The sequence below is a fragment of the Gallus gallus genome, chromosome 2 (genome assembly GCF_016699485.2).
Source record: "Gallus gallus isolate bGalGal1 chromosome 2, bGalGal1.mat.broiler.GRCg7b, whole genome shotgun sequence".
Taxonomy (NCBI): domain Eukaryota; kingdom Metazoa; phylum Chordata; class Aves; order Galliformes; family Phasianidae; genus Gallus; species Gallus gallus.
In genome coordinates this window covers 42,117,301-42,141,457 of record NC_052533.1, presented here as the reverse complement: position 1 = coordinate 42,141,457, position 24,157 = coordinate 42,117,301, and the positions used below count along the sequence as shown (strand labels likewise).

The 24,157-nt window shown below is 37.1% G+C and overlaps 2 protein-coding genes across 3 annotated transcripts in view; one reads left to right on the top strand and one right to left on the bottom strand.

The window, feature by feature from the left end:
- The window catches only part of CPNE4 (copine 4), a 340,611-nt gene that overhangs the window by 17,993 nt on the left and 298,461 nt on the right, over positions 1–24,157 (top strand). The window lies entirely within an intron of this gene.
- ACPP (acid phosphatase, prostate) lies at positions 830–22,577 on the bottom strand. Of its 2 annotated transcripts, none has more exons than XM_001235913.6 (11): positions 22,379–22,577; positions 15,903–15,998; positions 14,393–14,479; positions 13,373–13,525; positions 10,700–10,798; positions 9,237–9,341; positions 8,135–8,267; positions 7,249–7,331; positions 5,356–5,462; positions 4,644–4,813; positions 830–3,699 (listed from the first exon to the last, which is right to left on the bottom strand). In XM_001235913.6, exons 1-11 carry the CDS (start codon positions 22,490–22,492, stop codon positions 3,581–3,583), a joined length of 1,266 nt encoding a protein of 421 aa, XP_001235914.2. In that variant the 5' UTR covers positions 22,493–22,577; the 3' UTR covers positions 830–3,580. The 2 variants fall into 2 exon arrangements, with proteins under 2 accessions (XP_001235914.2, XP_004939503.2); XM_004939446.5 differs by lacking the exon at positions 830–3,699 and adding an exon at positions 3,732–4,536.

Below are 24,157 nucleotides of genomic sequence, written 5' to 3'. Positions count from 1 at the left end.
TTTTCAGCCATTTCAGGCCAACAGTGCAATCCTATGTGGTGTTGCTGACATCACTTTAAATGTGGATTTATAAAGGACAAAATCATAAGTCTTAAGAATAAGCCAGCCTCTACCTTCATCGTTTATTCAGATTCAATGTCTGTAAATCTTTCTTCTTTGCAGAGTGAGATTTTTAGCCTTTTTTTGTTTGTGGAGGAGAATGTAGAAACATAACCTTTATCATTTGGGATTTGATCCGAACTAATGATGTTTTGAACTGTTTTTTTTTTTTTTTTTTTTTTTTTTAATACAACGTATCTGTTATTCTGTTTCCTGTATCTTACCATGCCTAAGAAAATGTGCTTAATGAGAAGAAATAGTCACCTTAGGATCAAGTGTCCCTACATTACAGGTACGAATGAACACGAATGCCTCGGAGTGAGCTGGTATTACTTAAGCTAAATAGCTATGCTGTACTGTCCCAATGTGTACAATATTTAGGACTCTGAGTAAACAAGTTCCAGAACAAAATCAATTCAGTAAGAGAAGGTTGTTGCTGACAGAGCTGGAAAATGCTGTGTAAGCACTGCTGTCTGCCATACGCTCCAGGAAACCCCACCACAGAGCTGCCAGTTGCTACTGTAATTATAGCAGAGGCAAATGATGTCACTGCTAGAGGGCAAATGAAAGAGCTTGATGTCATCAACGTTAGCATTATTTATGCCTAAGCATCAGAGCTTTAAAAGTCTGTTCTTACAGAAGAAGCACCTCTAAGCATTCACTTTCATTTGAAAATTGTAGGCGCGCTGAAAGCTCCATTGCTTTTCACTCAAATACAATTCCAAATGCATCATTTCTTTAACATACTTTATTTCAGTGCTACAAATTGTTTGGAGCAATTGCTTTATTTTCTAATCACAGTCAACAGATTCTGCTGAGCAAATTGTAAATGTAGCTCAAAAAATGACAAAAAGCCATGAGCTTGTCTAATGCAACCTTTTACTCCACCTGGCTTCGACCAAGGCAAAGGTTCTTTACTAAAAATGAGATTTGGGACCTAGACTACTAATGTATTGCATCATTATTGTAACTTCATTAATCCTGAAATTACACCTGAATCTATTTGTTACATTCTGTGTAACTTGTGTTCACTGGATTCTTTCTAAAAGTAGACAGGCATTTCCAGGTATGGCTTTTTGTTAATAAAGCAGGTGTTCCTACAGTAAAATTCTGACAGCATCTGCTGCGACTGGAATTACCTCATCTCTTAAAATCCTTTGAAATATCTTATGTGCTTATGCTTGAGTAGCATCAATGACAAATATGTCTCATACACTTCATATTTTACTATCTACCTGGATGTGCTTCTTTTTCTAAGAGTCAGTGCCAGAAAAACATTCTCCAGTCTGCTTCGTGTAGAGTGCAACTGACTGACGGTGCGATCACTTGAAAACAGTTCTTGCTGCAGTTTATCAGTCAATGTTATATCTTCATTTGTCAAGGATCTGACTGTTTCCCGTAAAAATAGCCAGTCTGTCCTTAAGTGGGTGTCAGTAGCTCTGTGGTCATGGTAATAGAGCTCAGCATCTGGTAGTCACTGAGAATACAAATTCAGCAGCCAGGATCAGTTTTGCATTTTGAGCTGAGCTCCGCCATACTGTGAGTCCGCTGCTAACAAACCAGCTCAGGCTTGTTTTGGAGAGCTGCTCTAACACTTCTGATTACAATATAAGCACTTTTTGCACCGAGGATCAGAACAGCCAGTTAAAATCTGAAGCTTGTACATACAAAACATCTGATTTACAGATAGCCTTTTTTCTTCTTTTTCTTTTTTTCTTTTTGATAACTGTACCCTGAGTTGTTATACAACAAAAGATCTTTACCATGTAGGAATCAAACCCATCGCTTGATTATTACTTTTTCCTAAAATAGATGAAATGGAAATGTCAGGGGTGGTAGTAAAAGCTTTTTACTAAGTGGGAAATATTTCTTCAAAAGGTGAATACCTCAGCAGGAAAAAAAACAGTGCTGCTTGGAAAGCCCTATATTCCCACAAGTCTTTGTAATTTTGCTTGATTTATGCTATTTAATATCCATACATCTAATTAAATCACATTTTAAATATGTCTGTTGATGTAATACTGAGGGTAAGTTTCTGTAGATCTGTGGTAGTTGACCCAATTTTCTGTGCTCCAAATTGCAGCACACAGATGTGTGCTAAAGTCAGTCCAGAAACAGTGCATCAACATAGACGTGATTCTATATGTGACCTAAGCAGCTCCATCTCTCAGCTTTTTCTAGACTTCTACACCTCAGTGAAACTCATCAACTTGAGCACACAATTGTTTACTGTTTCTGTCAGGATGAACTTGCTGTTGGCACTTGTCTCTATGTCTTGAATTTTTAAAAGGCTTCTTCATGGTAGTGTAATGCACAGTATAGTCTGCAGGACTGCAAGATGAAAATCTTGATTATCAGTGCTTATAACAGAAGTTTATGATACTAGAGAGCAATTATGGTAACAGATTTCCTACCATTAGGAGCTGACAATCTAAACAAATAAAATATATTTCACATAAGAGATCAATATACAATAAGCAGAATTGTCTTCTTTCTTCCAGTGCATATATTGCTAACTTAAGGGATTTTGAGCAGGACAAGAAGTTGTAAATAAAATAATGAGAAAAGCAATAGCTGGAGATGCATGGCTGAAAGAACTAAGATTATATCAGTGTCCTAAAGCAGGACAGGATATAGATCCATCAGAGGTGTAGGGCAAAGTGTCATCCATAAATGGGAGCTCAGAAAAATAGGAAGGGAACGTTGTCACAGAAAATAGATTTCAATGTATTTACTTATCTGTATTAGTGAATCTGTGGATGCTGACAAAGACCCTGTTGCACTAAGCTTCTTGCTTGATGCTTGTTTTTTTGTGACAGTCCCCCCAGATTTCTACAGATTTCTGTGAGAGCTGTAGTAGTATAACTCCTTTAGAAACAGGAAGCAGGCTTTTATCAGCTGGAGACCAAGCTGAAAACCCATGCATGGATTTGCATGAATAAATGCAAAAAACAGTATGTCCAAGTGCTGGTGTGAATATTTTTCACAAAGTAATTGCAGCTTCTGCTCACTGAAAACATTTTCCTATGCATCGTCAAAATAGTTGCTTATAAGAAGTAAGAAAGATATTATAGTTCGTGATATTTGAAAAAAGAGTCCTTGAGCAGGATAAGGGAGAAGCAGAGGGCAATTCCCCCCCCTCCACCCCCAAAGAAAAGCCAAAAATATTCATAAGCAATAGTACTCCTTCACCCTAGTGGCTGGCTTAATAGTGTTTCATAGTAGTGAAAAACCTAAAGGTAGAAATTGAAGTAATTCTCTCTTCCTACCAATGTATATTCTTAATAATAATTTTCTACAGTGTTTCTCACTGGAGATACTCAGTCTTTTAGGACTGAGGCCACTGATACCTCAGCTCTTCAAGTTTGTTGAATGTGCTTCGGAGATGTATTTGGCCAAAGCAAACTGATGGATACAAGCCAGAGCAATTTAAAGAATTGCCTGATGTCTAGCTGCTCGCTTTTATTTCTTCACCTCTCTTTTAAATGTCTTGGTAATTGTTTCTGCGCCTGCAGCGTCCATAGTGATAAAGGAGATAGAGTAGAACAAGGTTAAAAATGAACAACAAGCCAACAGCAACATCAAATCCAATATAGATATCTGTAAAGAAAAAAAAATCAAGGAGAAGAGTGTTAAGGAGAGACATATGTGTATGTCATCTTAGATACAGAGATAACAGTCTAATGAAAAGTATGTACAATGGAAATATTTTCATAGTTAAACTTTCATATTTGTATCAAGGTTCATGGTCTGCATTACATTTAATTGAAGTATGAAAACATACACTTTAATCCTGAAAACACATACACAGTTTTCTGCAAATGGCCAGATCTTATTTCTAGGCTTTCACGGGGCAAGAACGACAGACATCTCATGTGTAGTTAATGCAAACCATTTCATCAGGGATCAGCAAAACACTGAATATATGCAGGAAGACAGAAATATACTATGACTAATGGAAAGTGGCAGTTGGTGCCTTGCCCTCCTGGAAATAACATTCAGGAAGGAAGAAAGGAATTTGGCAAAAGTTATCAGCTGTCAGCTGCTGGTAGTTCAAGAAAAATAGTTGTTCTGACTGCATAGATCAACTGCACTGGATGTGTACAGTGAAGGCTAAAGTATCGTAGTACATGTGCCAGAAATTCAGATGCATAAATCTTACTGTGCATGTGCAAGCCATTTACGTTTTGCATCTACAGAAGCTCTGATGAATCCAACATACACAGGACTCCTTGCATAGCACCCATATGACTTATATTTCTGTTGTATATTTGCAGTGATGGGACCTCCCCTTTGGGCCATGTCCTTAGGTAGCTCCATATGCGAATGTGCTAATAGTAGCACTGCCTTCACACTGTCAAACAAGTCTATCCTTTACATCCTTAGAGAAATTTAATTTAATCTGCTTTCTTCATCCATAGTAAAGCTGGTCCACATCTGTTAAAGGGAGATCAATCAATCACGTGAAAGGTACAAATTTTCTGTCCATTGATACAATTTCTACTTCCAGGTCTTATGCAGAAAATACAGTGCTGTTACATTACCTTTCATTTTGTCTTTATTCCCACATTCTTTTGACCAGTTTTCAGTAATTATAGGAGAAACTAATTCAGCGAACTTCTCAAGTGGGCAAGAAGAGGTGCATCCTGGCAGAGTGAGTAAGTAAGGATCCACCGAAGAGTCATTCCGATAATGCATTTCAATGCTATACCGCCTGATTAATGAAATTGAAAAGATTTTGAAAAACTGTTCTTAAATAAAACATTTACAACAGGCAGAATGTTGCAAACAGGTTCTAGCATCCTACTCTAGAACATTCTTCAAGAATTGAGGTTTTCTAAGAGACCTATGAAAGGCAGTTTGCCAAAGACAGTTACCACACAGATCACCAGTCAGATCAAAAGGTCCTTCTGAAGCCTTTTATCTCTTCTAAACCCTCTGGTTTACTTGGGATTTGTGAGATAACTGGGAGCTGTTGCTACCATTTGAACAGGTAAATCTGATTTACCACTTACTTCCAGTTGATAAGGACTGTTTTCTTCTTCTGGTCTCTCAAAGTACACATATATATGCATATCCAACAAATGTGATTTTTCCTGTTTTAATGTAACTTTGTGCCTGTTTTGGCTACTTGGCAAAATATCAGTTTAAATCAAATTTGTATCCCCTCACAGTATTTGAGAGAAAATGGTGTGCAGGAAGACGGTACCAACTTCTAAATACTCCTTATTCTTACACAGATAAGAGGATACTTGCCCACTGTTATCTCGGTAGAGTTCAAAAAACTGGCAAGCAGCATATGGTGGCAGTTTTCCATTGAAAATATTGAGAGCAATCTGGATGGCCCCAATTGTGGTGTCATGCTATTGGGGGAAAAAAAAAACAAACAAACATTATTGAAAATCAATAAAATCAACTACCATTTATAGAGAATAATGAGAAGAGACTAGAGAGGGGGTAGAAATGCAGATAAAATTAAATCTGTGCAAATTTGGCTGTAAGAACGTATTTACAGTATTCATTATCAGGCAAAATGTTAACAGATTACTTCAGACAGCAGTGGCCATTTCCGAAGAGGTACCGCAGTCTGTGTATGACATCTTATGGCAGTACTTTCTTAAGAAGAAATAGTGAGGGAAAGCATGATCTGGTCTGAGAAATAAATCCATTTTTTCCAGGGCGTTTTGCTATCCCTTCCATCAGGAAGGAATTTTGTTTCCAAGAACAGATTAAGGCTGTACAAGGTAGTATACCTCATGGCATTTCAAGTTAAAATCCAAGTCCTTTCAAAGGTATTATACAAAATAGTTGCACACAAAAATTGTTTCTCCTCATCTTTATATACACTCAGAACTTTTTAAACTGCTGTTTCTTCTGTTTTTACTTACACAATAAAATCTCAGTTTGGCTTCTATTTTTGACAGAATCAGTTAACCTCAATCATCCACCTGCAGTCTCTTCCTCTCCCCGTTACCTTTTCTCTATATTATAGTCGCTCTTCTCTATATTATAGTCTAACTTCTGCATTTTAATTATTATGCAAGATCTTGAACTTCTTAGAGCCATCATTTTTGAAAATAATGGTATATATGGTCCCAAAGCTTTAAAGCAGCATTGAAAATTCTGGATGCATATTGTACTTCCTTCTCAAAAAGAATACAGTAGGTCTAGAAAATAACACAGTAAAGGCAGCCACAAAAAGTTATGGTGTTGTGCAGCTCCTAAATGAGGAAAGATTAAATACTGGGAAGCAGTTGGGGAAAGGAAAAATGAAAGAAATGAGGCAGAAAATAGTACATTCATAAGTGAAGCAGAAAAAGTGAATAAAGAATGTCTGTTCTCTTTTAGCCACAATAGAAATGCTAGGAGGGAGTTAAATCAGTATTAAGTTTTAATAAATAAATAAATATGGAAGTACTTTTTTTTCTTTTAACACACAAGTTTAGAAGTCATTGCCACAGGGTGTTGCAGATGCCAAAAACTAAATGAATTTTAAAAGCAATTAGATAAATTGATGGAAAAAATGTCTGTTGAGAGTTATTAAAAGCAAAGACAAAGATTCTGACTCAGGAAGTCCATAAACCACAGTTTGTTGAGAGGTTGCATCAGGGAAAGCATCACCCCATGCTGGTATTATTCTCACATTCTTCCCTGCTGCTGCCCACTTACAGAGACAGAATAATGTATGAGCTAAGTGGACCTTGATCTGACCCAAATGGCCCTTTTTGTCCTATAAAATAAAATGAAGTGGAATTAAAAAATAAAAATAAAAAAGAATACTCAGTGTACTATCCCTTTCTAAGATGAGGATGTGTTTGGAAGCACAGCTGGAGTTCTGCTGTGTATCAGCATCTCTGAGTAAGGAGCACTTAAGGCAAGATGCAACTTACGAAAACTGCATGAAAAATTGCAGGAAAGAAAGATATAATACACAGATATCTTTACCATGTACAGTTTGATTGAAACAGATGTGAGCCTTGTCCTGCTATATTCTGATACTGGTCTGGGTCCAGCTTATTAGCTGAATTGGACTGTGTAACTGAACTGTATATATTTACTCATTTAACTTACTTGGAGACTGATGATTCTCTCTCAGAGCTTTTTACTAGTGAAATCATAGAAATATTTATAAAAAGTGAGGATACTTACTGCAGAGTAGACCTCCATTTTTCTTTCTTTTGAAGAATTGGCAGCTTGCTTAATACTATTTAAAATTATATTCACAAGGACACCTTAAAAAGATGGAGGGGAAAGGAAGAGGAAAATGAAGATAAAACATTTGCCTAGAACCAAAAAAAGTAAAGGGTATTGAGTGTGAAACAGAACACATCTACTCAGATCTCATACTCATTTTTTAGCTCATCCCAGTTCACAACTAGTGAGAAAGCAGGGCAAAGGAAAGTTAAGTGTATCATTCATCATCCAGGCCAACTGAAGTGATTGGATTTACAGAAATCAGCTAGAATGATCCTTAGAATTATGGCCAATGACACGTCCAGCTTTGTTCTGCTGAGATCTCCATTGCTTTTTATCTCTTTGGGGTGTTGCAATAATGACAGCTGCACTAGCCACTTCCTCTCTAGATGCTGAAGAAATCTTTTTAAGTGTTTACTTCCCACAAGCCGCTCAGTATCAATTCTTGATTTTATCAAAGCTCTTTTGTACTCCTTGTCCAAACCAGAGACACTCCAAAGTCAGTAGAACAAGGGTAGCTGAAATTCCTTGCAGCACATGTTAGACCATCCTAAGGGAAAAGCACCTGAACACTAAAAAGATGTTCTGACCTCATGTTATGGCCAGCTGCCAGCTAGTGAACTTCAGTTCACATCTGAGCATGTAATTTTTTAATGACTTGACCCAGTGATGTGTAGGCCTAGATAATTCAGCACATATTATCATATTTAACGTGGCATCCAATGTCCATAGTTACAAACCGATGTTGTGATTGATAATTTTTCATAAATAAGGTGACAGGATGTTCTGTTGTTACAGGCATTGTCTCATCCTTTCTGGGAGAGAAGCATTTTTTATTTACCTCCTTGTAGTCGTGATTTCTCTTTTGTTTTATAAACTCCAAATAGTGATAATAAGGCCAATTCTGCCAGTTTTTCCATCTTGTCCACTGTATCTTTGGTGGCCCATACCGGTAGAGAGTAATTGTGAATACTCTAGTGAGAAAGGAAAGCAACGTTTTTTTTAATTATATTCCCATCTTTCTATTGCCCAGCCTCACATTACTACATTTGGACTCTCTGAGGCTGTCCTGCAAATCTTTGTCCATCATAGTTTTACTCATCAGCATTCCATGAAATACCCTTTGTGGAAATAGGGATCAATCCGAAGTGGATGAACAGGAAAAGGGGAATCATCTGTGTTGAGGTAATCTCTTGTGAGGCACCATGTATTATTACTGTAACGGTAATACTTTTTTATTTTGTTAGTGTGAAAAATTGCAGACACATATCTTACCCTGTGATTAATTCTGTGATTCTGTGATTACCCTCTTCCTGTCCTCTAATAGTGGCCCTTCAGGGTATAATCTAGCTCCAAATTGCCCTGCCTTTTCCATACAGTGGTTCTATTGCATCACTGGTCACTTACAGACAAGTGTCACTCTACTGTCATGTAACAGTGATTGTATCTTACAGTACAGAATTGTCCCATGCTTGGGACCAGTCTGACTCTGTTCACTGCAGCAATCAATTTTCTATCTTATAGAACAAATTTTTACCTCTTATTCTCAATACGCATGCATTTTGATATTTGCCTTCTAATAGGTTAAAAAAAGCACAATAATTTCCTGTTAAAAATCAGTATGACCCAGTCAGCATGCTCAAAGAAAATATACAGCAACATATTTGAAAGGAAAAAAAAAATGGAATAAGGGGAGTAGATTTTGGTACCAATTCCTTATGGTAAAACATCAAATGAAGAGAACAGTTTTGAAAGTTGTAAGCCATGCTCTTAGGGTATCTTTAACATTGCACTAAATTAGGATTTAGATTCAAAGTTTAAAAAAAAATAAGTAAATTTAGGAGAGTGAGCAATTCTTTTCCATGGAATCACATTTACACTGTTTAACTGAAACATATCTTGGAGTTATTTTCTTCCTATAACCCTTATTGCATTATTATTACCTCACAGTACAGTGTATCATATGTATTCCAGAGCTGGAAATTGTCCAGTATTTTAAGGTGGTTTAGTTCAAGTCCTGTGTCAACTGCCATTGTTTGTAAAAAATCCTGGGGGGGAAAAAAAAAGCAAATAAACCACAAATACTCAGTACATAAAGAACATGCATGCATACAGATTCACTAGCATCCAACCTGAAAAAATACAAATGCTTAATTTTACACACATGAAATCCTTATAGAGAAATATTCTGGCTGAAGTTTTCATTTTTTAACAATTTCGAGGTGCTGATTTCTATTTCAGACACTGGTTTTTGCTCAGCTTTACTATGGATGTCTGGTATTCTTGCTGCTACCTTTTTCTCTCCTTCTTCTGACTGCTCCAGGAAGTTACCTCCATCTCCTCAAGCCTTCAGAAGTAAAGAAGAAGGTGGCAGTTAAGACAAAGGAAGATGAGAAAAAAAGGATGAAGGGAAAATGGAAAATTAAAAAAAAAACAACAACAAAACACAAAAACCAGAGGCAAATACTCAGGATGAGGAAAAAAGAAGCTGAGGAGGAAACTAGATTTTCCTTCACCTATTGAAAGGACGCTGAGGATCTAAGTAATATGTCCAAAACAGTTCCCAAAAGGATTCTTACTGTTTGTGATACCACAGAAGAATAAAGGGGCTGGATAATATTCCTTATTCCTACATTACCTGTTTCATGTTGTTAGATGAGAGAGGACTGCAATGAAGTTTTAATTTACCTCTCTGGCAGGTGAATGAGTCTGCCTAGAGTAGCTGAGCTAGCAGAAATTTAAATGTAAGCAAAGAAAAATAGAAAATATTTGGTTTAGCCCAACAGGCATAAGCAGGAAGCCTGAAGTGACAGAGAGAATGTCAGGGAATGGGAAACAAAAGATCCCCGCTTCATTTGTGCAGTAGTGTTATTACAAAGTGACACCAATGTGACAGCAGCAACACCAATGACCACAATCCAGAGTGGATTTCTGTCCACATGGTTGCATGAGACAGATATATTATCTGTATATCCACAGTCTTCTGCAGCACTGGAATGGGAAATTCTGGATCACTGACTGTGAAGTTTTGTGTTCAGTTAAAAATGTAAGTCCATCTTGTGATGGATCTAAAATGCATCTCTGAGAGAAATTTCTACAACTCAGAGCGTTTGCCTGATTGGGCTTGATTTAGCTCTCTGTTGTCATAGAATGATTTGGTCTGAAAGGGACCTTAAAAACCACCTAGTTCCACTGCCCATGGGCAGACACCTCTCACTAGACCAGGTTGTCCAAAGCCCCATCCAATTCTATCTTGAACTCTTCCAGGGATGGTGTGACTACAGCTTCTCTTGGCAGCCTGTTCCAGTGCTTCATCACCCTCATAACAAAGAATGTCTTCCTAACATCTAACTAAATGTTCTGTTTTAAAGTCCTTTTTCTTATTTTTCTTTTTGCTTAGTCTTACCATGTATGGTTGTATTCTACTTTGAAATTCACTAGATGTTTGGGTTTCATTCTGAAGTTCATCAAAACGAGGACAGTCACGCAGAGGAAAATGCAGCTTCTGAAACAAGAGAAGCAAAACTTGAAATAGTTTTAAAACTAATGAACACATCTCTAGTTTCTCTGTTGCTGAGATTTCTGATGTAATATTTGTGATATAAGTTCATGGCCCTGCTACAGCGAGTCTGCAATGGTTTGTTTGGGTGCCTTGTTCATGAATTCTTTAACAGAGGAAATGGACTTGTGGCCATGATTGCTGGATTTCCATCACTTTAACCAGATTTGACAGGAAGCAGTTACACATGTGTCAGGAGATTGCTTTTGGAAATGGATCAGAGTCCATAATCAGGAATTTTAAAAAGCTACCATTTCCCTCAATTTCTGAATCCCAAGAGATGCTGCTTGACTCCACATAGGATTGAAATCTGAATTATCTTTCAGTCTACACATGCTACTTTCAGCTTTTTGAGTCTAATAACTCTGATCTTGTTTGGGAGCATGGTTTCATATTTAATAAGACAAAGCCTATGAATTATGAGGTCACTTAGTAATATGTATTTGATCTGAACCATGTATAAATACATGTATATCCACTGAACTGTGTGCTGACAAATATATGCTTTATGCCAGTTGCGGAAGCACCTAATCCAGATGATACCTAATGAGGTCTGCCAGCAAAAAATTACAGTGAGCAAAATAAATTTGTGCTAATTCAGCAATTTATGCCACATCACTAGAGCATTTTTGACCCATCAGTAATATTATCCTGCAATAATACAAACTGTGTAATGGAACTTATTTAACATACAGTAGGAAAATTCTCTGTATAGAGGCTCTTAGTAAACGCCATTAAATTTGAATATCTATTACATATGCAAGACTGAAAGAGGAAAAAGGTCTGCTCTGCCATTTGATGAACAATAGCAGATTGCACATAGCAGGCTTCTCTTGTTTTATAAACATGATGCTTTGCAGTAGCCACCAACTGACAGTTGCACACTTTCGGTTGGACACATTTCTATGGGGGCATTTTCTCTGTAAGAGCAGCACACTTGAGGTTGAAGACTCAAAGCTGCAAAATGAAGCTGGGGAATGTTGTTTAATTACACAATAACAAATGTTTCTCTTTCTGTATGGCTTAATTATCCCCCTGTAGGTCTTATTAATTAAGCCACTCTTTTTGGCCTCATTAAACAGTGCTCAGTGCTGTTGCCTGTCAGGTCCTGGTAGATCTCAGTGTCTGGAAAATAAACTGTGATTAGGTTGTTGCTTTTTTGTTTGTTTGTTTGTTTTTTTCAGGATTGTACTTGGCCTCAATTTCCCATTTTGTGTTGCTTGGGGCGTGAAAACACTGTCAAACGTCTGTCTGGCTTGGCAAGGCAACAATGGTTGTTTTTTTGGTTTTTTTTTTTTCAGGTGGTTTGCATAGTTAGGAATAATTTTGAATTGACTCAGAGAGGTTTCATCACACACAGCTTCAGAAGTGAGGGGGTACCAGACCATCCTACAGATGAGCTTGCATTCTCCAAACAGGTCATGGCACTGCACTGTGATACCCCTAGACACCCCTAAGAACTATGAGATTTTATAACATAAGGCTCTGGCCATTCTGATGCTTTTACATGTCCTGTGGTGTGAGAACTTTCCCTAATATTCCTCATTTAAATAGCAGTGACAATATTCTTTTTTGTTTAAGAATATAGGCAAATTTCAAGCTGAACTGCATTGTGCCCAATCAATTTTGTGGAAACCCCATCTCCTTGTTGCTGCTTTCAAGCACAGCTTTAAAATGGCTGAATGCCAATGGGAAGACAGATGCAGCTATCCCTACTGAAAGTCTGAACTCTGATGTTGGTGACTGAACAGGCAATTATTTAATAGGTCTTTTGAACACATTTCCTTAAAGTCAACTTCTATACTCAAAGGCAGAACAAAATTAACCTTCCTGCTATTAGATTTAATAACTTTTCTTTCCTTACACAGTCCTTGTCACAAGTGCCAGTGACACTAAAATCTAAACCTGAGTCAGCCAGGAAGAGCTGTTTACAGCAAAACTTCTACAAGACCAATCATTCAGGTGGGACTGCTCTTACTACAAACTGTAAGGGAAATGCTAGTTTCATTAAGTGTTTGTACAGCATAAAAGGACCCTTGTCTGTAATTAGAGTGCCTAAGTGCTACTAGAACAGGAAAGTAATAATTGAGAGGTCATTACAGTGGCTGATGTAAATCCCATTTCTTAAATAAACTAAGAATCAACTTGCTAAGGAGGGGAATTCCATCTACCTGATTGATATTCAGAAAAGCACTTCCTCCCTATGTTGTTTTAGGGCAACTTCCTTGTAATACTGTCCAAAAATGTCCTTTACAGAGGAAATGTTGGAGCTTGAAGAAGATGTGCGTGGTTGACAAATCAGGTATTCTGCAACTACAGAAGTGAGGGTTTTCATGCAGCTATTGCACTTGAGTTATGATGTGTTTATCAGCCAGTGGCTACGGTTGATGTTTTCTATTAGATTGAGCTCAAAGAGAATATAAAATGTTTGTTATAGTCTTCCTTAAAAACAAACAAACAAACAAAAAAACCCTCTGAGAAATCCTAAGGAATTATAGGAAGCATCCAGACAATACTTACCCGATCTGTTGATTTTGTCACAACATGAACAGGAATTGGTTGCCAGAGGAGCTCAGGGTTCCAAATTTGACCGCCAGTTGGTGGAAAGAGGCCAGAAAGGTATGACTGGGCACTCATAATGGTGCGGTCGTAATCTGTACTTTGAATATAGAACTGAGGATAAAATGGCAAAGAGTTAGTAAATACACTGCAGCAACTAAAAAAAAGGGGGGGGGGAGGGGAGGAAACTTAGCTCATCAAGCCTGGCTTCATGTTTTCAGTTCTGTTTTTGCATAGAATCAGAGCACCGAAACCATAACACAGCTTTCAAAGGCTCTACTACATTTGCGTAAACAAAATTGCCAGTGCTTCTTTCACTTTGGAATCTAACCTTCCAACTGAACTAAAAAGAACAAGAAAAGATGTTTTAAAAGAATAAAGCCTTCCTTTTTCTGAGATTTGGGGTTACATTGATATAATCCATCTGCTGTAACTCAAGGATGAAGGTACTTTTAATCATAGTGGGTAACAAAACTTCTCTTGGAAGCATGGCAAAGCTACAGTCTTTTATACTTTCTCATCATTGCATCCCTCAGATATTGACCAAAATGGTAGTGCTATTTTCCCTCGATGGGTCTGTGCTATGTGACAAGCACATTCTAACAACTTTGAGACTTCTTGTTCACAGGATGACGCATGTGAACATGGCTCATCACATTACTGGATATATATTCATCTTTAAGCAGAGTAGAAAAATATTAGGTCACAATGGATAAATATTCAATTTATTAGGTGGTGTAGAGCTGGTGTAGAGTTAGTCCTGGAAAACTGGGCAGTGGAAGACCTAAACTAAATGTAGAAGCCTAAATTTAAAGTCTTGACTCCATGTTTTTTACGTTGACATAAAGTCTGACTTTCCAAGGAGTTCTTCTATTACCTGGATTTTGCATTAATGAAAGAAATATGATGATGTCCTTTTTGTATAGAGTCCAAAGTTCTGCTATGCCAGATAACTGTTCTACACACAGTTCTGCTTTATACCTCTTTCCGGTTGTATGTGCTGTTCAAAAAGCTGGAATATCTTTTCCTTGTGTACTGTCCGAGTTCAAAGAGCTGCTGTATTCCAGTCTGTGAGGCAAACATAGAGATGACAAAAATTAGATTAATGCAACTGGAGAATGTTAAATATGTTTCTTTTCTATTTTCTTTTTTGTCTTCAGCTATTTCTTTTCACATTATTCTTAACTACTTGTATAGCATACTGTATATTTTGTAGGTGATTAAGAATGTTTAACTGAAGTATTCATTTTTATCTATGAAAAAAAATTATAAATTCTGAGATTTTAAGACTCCAGCATTATTGAGGAACAGGCAATGAACCCGATTCTATACAAAGTACTGTTTCCACAGTGCTATAGCTCTGTAAATGCTCCTGGAGTTATTAATAATAACACTGTAAAGAATATGTCTGTTAATGACATCTGAAAAAGGAAGATTGAAAACCTTGTATTCATTATTGTCACTGCTATGGTATTTGATCAACCTGATTAATTTGTGGCTTACATTATGTTTCTTTAATAATTGTTTTCCCATCTTTGGTTTGGTACAAGTGCAGTTGTCTTCCACTGCACACTCTTTTATATTATTCATTTCAAATGCTCTGAGCAGAACCTTAACTTTTAGCTGTCGGAGAAGTACATTCTTATTATTGCTGATAAAAAGATAATAAAATAGAAAAAAAAGCTCCCCCTAAAATCTATGCCAAAGCAGCAACTTTTTTTATTTTTTATTATACTATAAGCTACTTGCAGGGAGATCGTAATGTGTTCTTTGACTGCCTGGATTTCATGGATCTTTCAAGCCTCCTTTCAAATAATAAATGCTGAATTGTCTCTGACTCATGTTTCTGCATCATGATGACATATTGCTACAGAATGCATTGGCCTTTCTTTGCTCCAGATTTGCATATGCTAAGTACAATTAAAGAGCTAAGGCTTGATGTTAAGGTGCCAGAGCTTAAGTAGGCTCAGCATATCCTGCTGAAGCTCTGGGCTGAAAGCAGTCTCATTAGAAGACACACTGTCCCCAGAAGCAGCTTTCTCCTGCAAGACTTCCCTTTTCTTGTGGGTAGGTGGGTGCTAGTAAAATTATGAAATATGGATTAATCATAATTAAAATTATGAAATATGGATTAACCTGGTATGCACATATAATTAATTTATCCTGATAAAGATCTCGGTGTTTAATGGTCATTAGAACTTCAGCAATGTTAGATCATGGATAATCTTTAAAATTGTCATGTGTTTGAAAGCAGACACACTATCAGGAAGTGGTTGCTTGTAATAAGCTATTTATGTGGCTATGATGAACAAGACTTGAGTTTAGCAGAAGCTGGACAAATAATATTCCACAAATATTTATGAATTATTGGATATTGCTAATAGCGACTATCAGTATTTGGGATTTGCTGATGTTTGCCGAGTACACATTAAAATCTGGCCACTTTCTATTTTTGTAGCATATGCAAGTGCTACTAATAAAATTAACATACCTTGGTAAGTTGTCCAAATCCTTGGGGCCATTCACTTTCTTTGTGTAAATCGGTTGGAAAGCTTACAACAGGTGATCGGTCACCATGTCGGAAAACCTAATAAAATGCATGTTAACAAATCAGATTAATTACTGCTAGCATTCCATTCTTCCCTGGCTAGAGGACAATCATATAATTTTACTTCCAGTGCCATTTTTTCAAATACAAATATTAGAAAGTAAGCAGCAACCTAGTCAAATAGGATTAGACTATGTTCTTTACACAGAAAAGCAGATACCCTATATATAACTTTAGTGGGCATGATCCTGATTATTCTTTCATTTAGGACTGAGAAATCTAATGAGCCACAATGCCAATGCCCAGATTTGGCACCACACTTGAAATTTTAGTGACTACTTTTTTCACAGTGGTACCTTCCAGGTACACTGTCTCATGTTTAATTTCATGCTCATAGCACAGTGTAAAGAAGGAAAAGTGTACCAATTACACTGTTTGCTTACTTAATATTTATTGCTATTTTTACATGTATTTATGAGAATATTTAAGAAAGTATCTAGAATTTTTTTCTTTTAACTTCAGTGACAGCAAAGAGTTTGGTTGCTTTGCTATCCTGGATGCTCAAGCATGGTGAATATTAGTGTGATATTTACAATCATATGATTTGTACATCAAGAAACTCTAAGTGAGCCTTTTAGTACGTTTATTCCAGTATACAAAGAAAGTACCAACTTTGGATTAAATAGTTCTGAAAATGTTTGACTTACTCTCCCTAAATATGCCATGTACAGACATAAAAAAATAACTCCACAAAAAATTAATCTGGAAGAAAACACTGGAATACAAATTCATAGGGTTCCAGACAATCTTCCAGGATGTTGGTCCAAATCTGAAACAGATACCTTTACTTGTATCAATGTTCAAATAACCAAATTCATTCCCAAAGTTGCCAAAAAGAAAAAAAAAGTCAATGTGAAAGTGTGGTATATTTGTTCATAAAGTGACATTTGTTCCATAATAACACACTGTTATAGCGGTATATAACTTGATTATAATTAGTACTCCCCATTGCTTAACTAAGCCACATCATTCTTCTCACACATCAGAGAGATGAGTTTGTTTTGCCACTCCCTCTGGAGTGGTATATATTTTTTTCAAAATAAAGGAAAGCAGTGTAGTTTAATGTTTTAATTACAACCTTTTTTTTTTAGCAGCCTTCTGTATCAGTGTACACAAAATAGCTAGAGCAGGTACTATGCAGCTAGGTTATACTATCCTTTAAAAGAATATATAATTGGATTTCCCCCTGTGTTCAAGTTCTCTAGAGTAGACGTGAAGATTTGCTGGAGTATTAGAAACCATTGGAACCATACATAAAACTGCTTATTGTTTTTTGGCATTTGCTAGTTGAACTTCACTGAAAATGTGGTCAACCTGAAATAAATATTGTTCATTAAATCAGTAAGTCATTTTTTTACAAGCATCAACAAAATATTTTATTAACATTGAATTGCTGAGTTTCAAAAAAAAATTCTGAGTTCAAGTATTGCAAAATAGTTCATAAAATATTCTTAAATATCTTATTTTTATCTCTGTATGCAATTTTTAGTTCTGTGTATACTTTATTTTTTTTTTACTAGTCTGGAATCTCAGTTCATTTTCTGTAACCATTTCTCATTGAATTTGTAGAAAACAGCAGAATAGGCAAAGAGGTACAGTGTCTGGTGCTCAATTTGGTTGGAGACATGAGAAATGAGGGGACTTTTGTGTTAGCACTTATTTCTTTAGTGTTCTGACATGCTGACATACTACATTGCCACATAGGATTAATTAGCTTTTCTGAATAACCTGATGTCTCTGTAAAGAATGAAGGTTAAATTCCCAATTAAAATGTAGCTGTGTACTTTCTTGTTAAATTGCCCAGCTTCTAAGAAAATCATTTTTATGAGTAATTGACAGTTATTCAAACTGACATGATTAGATTACTATTTTTAAGGTAATATATAGTAACAAATCAAAACCTGGCCAAGAAGTAAGCATTTTTCATTAGTTTAAAAATGTGTTAGATTTGAAACACTAGCTTATGATGCTTTACACTTAATATAAAACACAACCTGCTGTGTTTATTTCACTGTCATAACATTCAACCCCTAAAAACATTCAATATGCCAGAACAAAGTTGTATTTTAGCTGATCAGAGGTGAGAAGGCAAAAACAAAGATCCAAATATATAATATACGGATAAAGACCTGGGTGTCCTGGTGGACAACAGGTTGGCCATGAGCCAACAGTGTGCCCTGGCAGTCAAGAACACGAATGACATCCTAGGGTGCATTAAAAGGAGCGCAGCCAGCAGGTTGAGGGAGGTGATCCTCTCCCTCTACTCTGCCCCCGTGACGCCACATTTAGTCTGCTGTGTCCAGTTCTGGGCTCCTCAGTTCCAAAAAGACTCCTAGGAGGAGTCCAGCAGAGGGCCATGAAGATGATAAAGGTCATGGAGCATCTCCCATTAAAGAAAAGACTGAGTAACCTAGGTCTGTTCAGCCTGGACAAAAGACTTGAGGGGGGATCTGACAAATGCTTATAAATTTTTATAAAGTCTCTAAAGGGAGGTGGGAGGCAAATGGATGAGACAAGGCTCTTCTCAGTGGTGTGTAGTGATAGGACAAGGAGCAGTGGCCTAAAACTTGAACAAAGGAAATTTCTGCACTAACATGCAGAAGAACTTTTTTTACTTCTTTGCCCTCTTTAAGGGTGACAGAACACTGGAACAGGCTGCCCAGAGAGGTTGTGGAGTCTCCTTCTATGGAGATATTCAAGACCCATCTGGACACATTGCTGTACAACCTAGTGTAGGGAACCTGCTTCATCAGGGGGTTGGAGTTGATGATCTCTTGAGGTCCCTTCCAATCCCTACGACTGTGATTCTGTGATTTTGTGAGCATATGAGCATATGTGGCAGCTGGAAATCTAAAGAAAAAGATTTTTTTTTCTCTTTTTAACATTAAGAAATGGAAAGAGTGGGAATTGTTCTCTTCAAAAAGCAGCACAGTTTCTTTACACAAAAGAGAAAAAAGTTCATTTCCTTGTTTATATTTTTGTACCTGCATTGTATGGTGACATGTAAATATGATATTAACACTAAGCTGGAAGTAACAAGAAAAAAAAGCAGCTGCAAAGACCAGAATCCTGTTTTTAGGAATTGAAAGACTAAGCTTCTCAGACAGCTGATTTTTGTTTGTGTTCAAACCTTTTTCTTGCTGCTTCTGAAAATGACCTTGGTTCTGTTATGACTGAAGATGAAATAATGACATCATCAGCCAACTCAACCTAAAAGGCCAACTCATTCAGTAATTTTCAGCTATGTTTCAGGAGACTTTTTTTTTTTTTTTTAATGAACGTAGGACATTCTGTCTTCTTTGTTAGACTACTTGATGCTGTTAAGAAAAATAATATCCCTACAAAGCTTGCCCTCGTCATCAATATGTATTTCTCATCACTGAGCATCTGCATTTTGCTAGAAAGGAACTGATCATTCCAATTACATTAGAAATACTGGTGTACTGCAGAATTTGTTACTCCTAGGTTACAGATTGCCTTCCTGACCTGTCAGAGGACATGCAGCAAGGCAGGATTATAGAAAAGGAAAAAGAAGGCATCATAAAAGGAGAAAAGACAAACAAGAAGGAAAAAAACACAAGGAGAATACACATGAAAAGTGGAAATCACATCTTCTGGGTGTGTTCACTTCAGCATCTCTATATGTCTCTTCATATGACTTCAGACAGTTCTCAGAATCAGTCGATGCAGTTACCAATTCCCTCTCTTTCATCACTAGTGCAGCTTGAAGCTGATTTGATGTTTGGGTTCTCCCATTCTTTCTTTACAGCACTGTGAGGGTGAGCACTTCAGACCAAAATGGCCATATGACTCAGACTTGGGCCAGCACTTGCTCCTATTGTTGTCAGATGAAAGATCGTATTGAAGAAAAACTAGGGTAGGGGAGAGGTAAGCTGAGAATATAGCACGTATATGTGTATAAAACATATTCATTCAAAAATGTCATTAATTACAGTGCATAATGTGGCTCTGCGTAATAGTGAGCCTCATATGGACATTTTTATTGACAGACTCAACTTCAAACAAGATTTCTTATATTGCAGCTAGCAATAAGAAGGAAAAAAAAAAGGGGATCCGTGGAACCAGTCATGCCACCAGTCCCTCATGGGTGCAGAAATACTAAGCGTGTTCAGTCAAGATTTCCACTGGTTTGTGTTGATTAGATAGATAACATCCTTAGTCAGCGCATCCTGTTCTGAGGAAAAGAATGATGAAATCACATTGCCTCAAAAACCACACCTCTTTGTGTAAGTGATAGGTGAAATGAGTGCTTGTCTGGTGGCAGAAATTACAGATCAGAACTTCTTTACAGAGAGACAATAGATCAGTATTGCATTTCTACTTAGATGCCCGATGGTCCTAGATAGTTTCTATTTCCTTCTCTTACGTCCAAGTTAGTGCTTAAGAATTGTGGTTAGGGTTAATATCTACATGTAAGGAGGAAATCTAAAACAGCAGTTTGACAAATTGGCTGGTATTACAGCTTTCCACCACAAAACACTTGTGGCTAATAATTAAAACACACAAAATCAGCACAAAGATGGAAGATACAAGGAGAGAGCATTTCACCTTCAGCACATATCTGGAAGTGAGCAAAAGGGAATTTGTCTGGTTCCACCCTCCCTTGCAGATGTATTTTATGTTGTGCAATTCTGCTAAGAAAGATCGTAAAAGTAATTATGACACTTTTTCACAGTGCAGTAATACTCTCAGGTGACTACACAGCAACTTACAGAGAATACAGCTGGAGAATGGTCATTGAATTAACTCAGAAAGGTGTAGACTTTCATCGACTGTAGCCTGACTGTCATGTTATCCCATTATGTCAAGGAAATGTTCTGGGGCCAATTTCTATTACTTTCTGTTTCTGCTAGTAATTCTGATCACATGTGAATTCAAACTGCGAATTTAGAAGGCAAAGTTCTACTGAACACACAGAAACCATGCCTTGAGAAAGGAGGTATATATGATAATAAGACTGAATTTATTGTAACTTCAGTCTAAGGAAAAGTGTCAGGGATAAAAGGAAGACATTTAAAATTAAATATACAAATTTTAACATTACTTCTGATAATTTACTTCATAAATAGATATAGTGCTATCTTTTCCTTTCTTTTTTCTTTTTTTTCTCTTTTAAGTAGGTGGGGAAGATAGCTGCATATTTGTGATGAAGAAGCTGATTTAGGATAGGAAGGATCGTATCTCCATAATGGTGAGCCTTTCCTGTAACTATTTTTTTTCCAGTACCACTGCTTGTTAGCACACAGTAACAGCTGCAATTCAGTAAAAGCTTCATTCTCTTCAGAGAATTAATTCTCCAAAGCATGCTGACAGCCTGAATTCACCCCTGCATCTACCTAGTTCTCCCTTTCACCACTGAAACATTTAAGGATATTGCTATATACAGAACGTTACTGGAATTAGAGTTGAGTCCTTGCCTTCCATAGGGTCTGGTAAAGCAATAAGGCTCAGCAGGAGTAGAAACTGGTTTTTCCGGTGCACTCTGGCCTCTCTCCAAGTGGCATGTCTACATAATCCAGCCAACACAGAAGGGTGGAAGAACATCTTAAAACTAAAATTTCTATTTATATATGTAAATTCCAATCCCCAAAACTTTATGTTGAAAATACCACTTTAAACTAACTATGCTTTATCAGTATACCCCTGTCATTACAAAAGAGAGCCCCAAACAATTAGAATGAAAAGGGTTTTGACACAACCTTCACCATCCAAAATACTTTATTGAGTTTATCTCTCATTTACTTTAGCTATGGCAGAAACTGATGCTGAAGTTCTGTCCAGTTGCTTTTAAAAAAACAGTGAACCAGCAAAATACAATTACAGTCTGGTTTCAAAATAACTACAGTAAATGCAACACCCATCTCAGATCTCTACATAAAATGCCCTTTTCTGTTTCTTAGTACACTACTATCCTGATTCAGTTGTTCTGAGGTGGCAAATACTTCCATTTTTATGGTGACTTCTATTTTGCAATTTCAGAGCACCTTGTATCATCAAAAGCTTCAGCTTCCAAGCACAAAGAAGGTAGGCCACAATTGCCAGGTCTGACTGTGCAACAGGTAAACTAAACTTCAGATCTCTGTGCCCCTGTGCACTATGCCTCTACCACAAAGCAACGTGGTTTAGTTATACTGAAAAAATAACTAGTAATTAGGAGGTGAAAATTCTTATAGCTAGAGGCATTCCTATCTTAAGAAGTCTTTAAATTTAGTAAGAAAAAAAAAAGTTGTATTTTTAAGTCTAAAGAGAGGCTAAAGAACTGCATGCCTTGTTTGATTTGACAGGCATACCAAATTCCCCGCATTTCCCACAATTAAATAGAAAACAAATCTACTCACTGCAACCACAAACTTCAGTTCTTTTTCTGCAGTTGCCGGCTGAAGCTGAATGAAGGTAACATGAAAAGCAAAACATAGAATCCGAGATAGGTTGGCCAGCCGTATCACTCCCATCCTGGCAGCAGATGAAAAAAGTACCTGGAGCTGCTGCAGCTGCTCGGGCTGAACAGCCAGGATGGGAGGCTGGACTTCAAAAGGGGTGGAACTGTGGCTGGTGAATTTCAAATCCAGGAGGAATGTTGTGTGACTACGCAACAAGCCCCATCACTCTTTGTTTTCAAATTACTGTTTACATTCCATTTAATCAAGTCATAATTCATTTCCTTTTTATCTGTGATGTTTTTCTCTTTTGGAGTTTAAGGATGAGGCTGAAATACGAGATGTTGCTAGGCATTTACAATGTTCCAGCCTACCTGTTCTATTTCCACTTCTTAGGGCTTTGAATTTTTCCAGGTGATAGCACAGCCACAAGGATGAACTCAGAACCAAGAGCCACTCAACACTGTTTGTGTTTTCTCCTTTCTGCCCAGTTAATCCTCTTTTCAGCTTCCATTTTTTCTCTCCTCATCTACATTGTCACCACAGAATCAGGATAATTATTTTAAAGACTTCATCTATCACATAAATAGTTACGTAAGCCTTACAGCCAATGTTCTTCAAGCTGTTTCCTGGGCAGTTTATTTGCTCTTGGAGTGAGTGTGTTGTTTTTCTTTTCCACTGGAGTATATCTATACTTCTGCTTTTGTAATTCATTATGCCAAATTCTTTTTTTGGCCTCAGTTCCCAAAGAAATTTCTCATGAGGCCCTGGAGCTCACATTTTTATTGTTACTAATTTAAGAACACTGTTTTTGACACTCGGTGGCTTTGAGCAGATTGCTCAGCTTGTCTCTCCTGAATTCCTCTCTATAAAACAAGACTAAGAATGACATTATTTCTGGACATAAAGCTTTTTGAAGCAAACAAACTACAGTTTGTAGAGACCTATAAATAGAGTTCCATAAATGTTAGAAGTTATGATCATCCACGTATTGTCTGAGTCATACCATCCTGTCATTCTCAAATCTGTCTCAGTGTCTTCTGTTGAGCTCTCTGCAGTCGTATTTTCTCTTCAACAGGTACTTTAGCATTTACCAGAAATTCTGTCCCTAAGGCCCCTAAGCCTCAAGTGCTCTCTTCTCTGAACTGTGCAAATGGCCTTAAGTGTCCATTTCCCCTGATGGAAGGGAGGAGGACTACAGCTCCCAGACTTCCCCAGCTCCTTCTCCCTATCCATACCCAGTATTCAGCACTCACTTGAACTTCTCTTCCCCTCCACTGTTATGTCCCTATCATCTTTGGTCTCTCCTGGTGTGATGGTGCCTATGCAGGAGATACAAGAAAGTCATTCATACTTGAAGAATATCTATTACTTCACCTTTCTGAAAATAAATGTAAGACAATCACCTACAGTATTATTTAAGAATGCTGGTCAAAAAAGACACTTTCTTTAGAATATTTTAAGACTCCTCAAAATTCAAGAAAGGATGCCCTAATTTTTTATCTATGTAGATTTTTCAGTAGGTGGCTCCTAAACATTTTGGATCAAGGACTCCTTGGTTTTCAGAAGTTTTTCTCATCCATTGTAAACCCTTACCAGTAAATTCATAACTCATGAGTTTCATAAGGTTTACTGTTTTATTGTGTTTCTGTGATGAGTGACTGTGGCTAATGAAGGTGAGCATAACCCGAGAATCTTATTATTACAGAACCCATATGATAGCTTCACTTTAGAAATAAA

What these genes read in the sequence shown, in the direction of transcription:
- ACPP (XM_001235913.6), bottom strand. Translation starts at nt 22,492, where the DNA reads ATGGGAGTGATACGGCTGGCCAACCTATCTCGGATTCTATGTTTTGCT. An exon ending in AACTGAAGTTTGTGGTTGCA is followed by an intron (nt 15,999 to 22,378) that starts GTGAGTAGATTT and finishes GCATTTTATTAG; the next exon opens with GTTTTCCGACATGGTGACCG. An exon ending in GAAATCACGACTACAAGGAG is followed by an intron (nt 7,332 to 8,134) that starts GTAAATAAAAAA and finishes CATCTTTTTAAG; the next exon opens with GTGTCCTTGTGAATATAATT.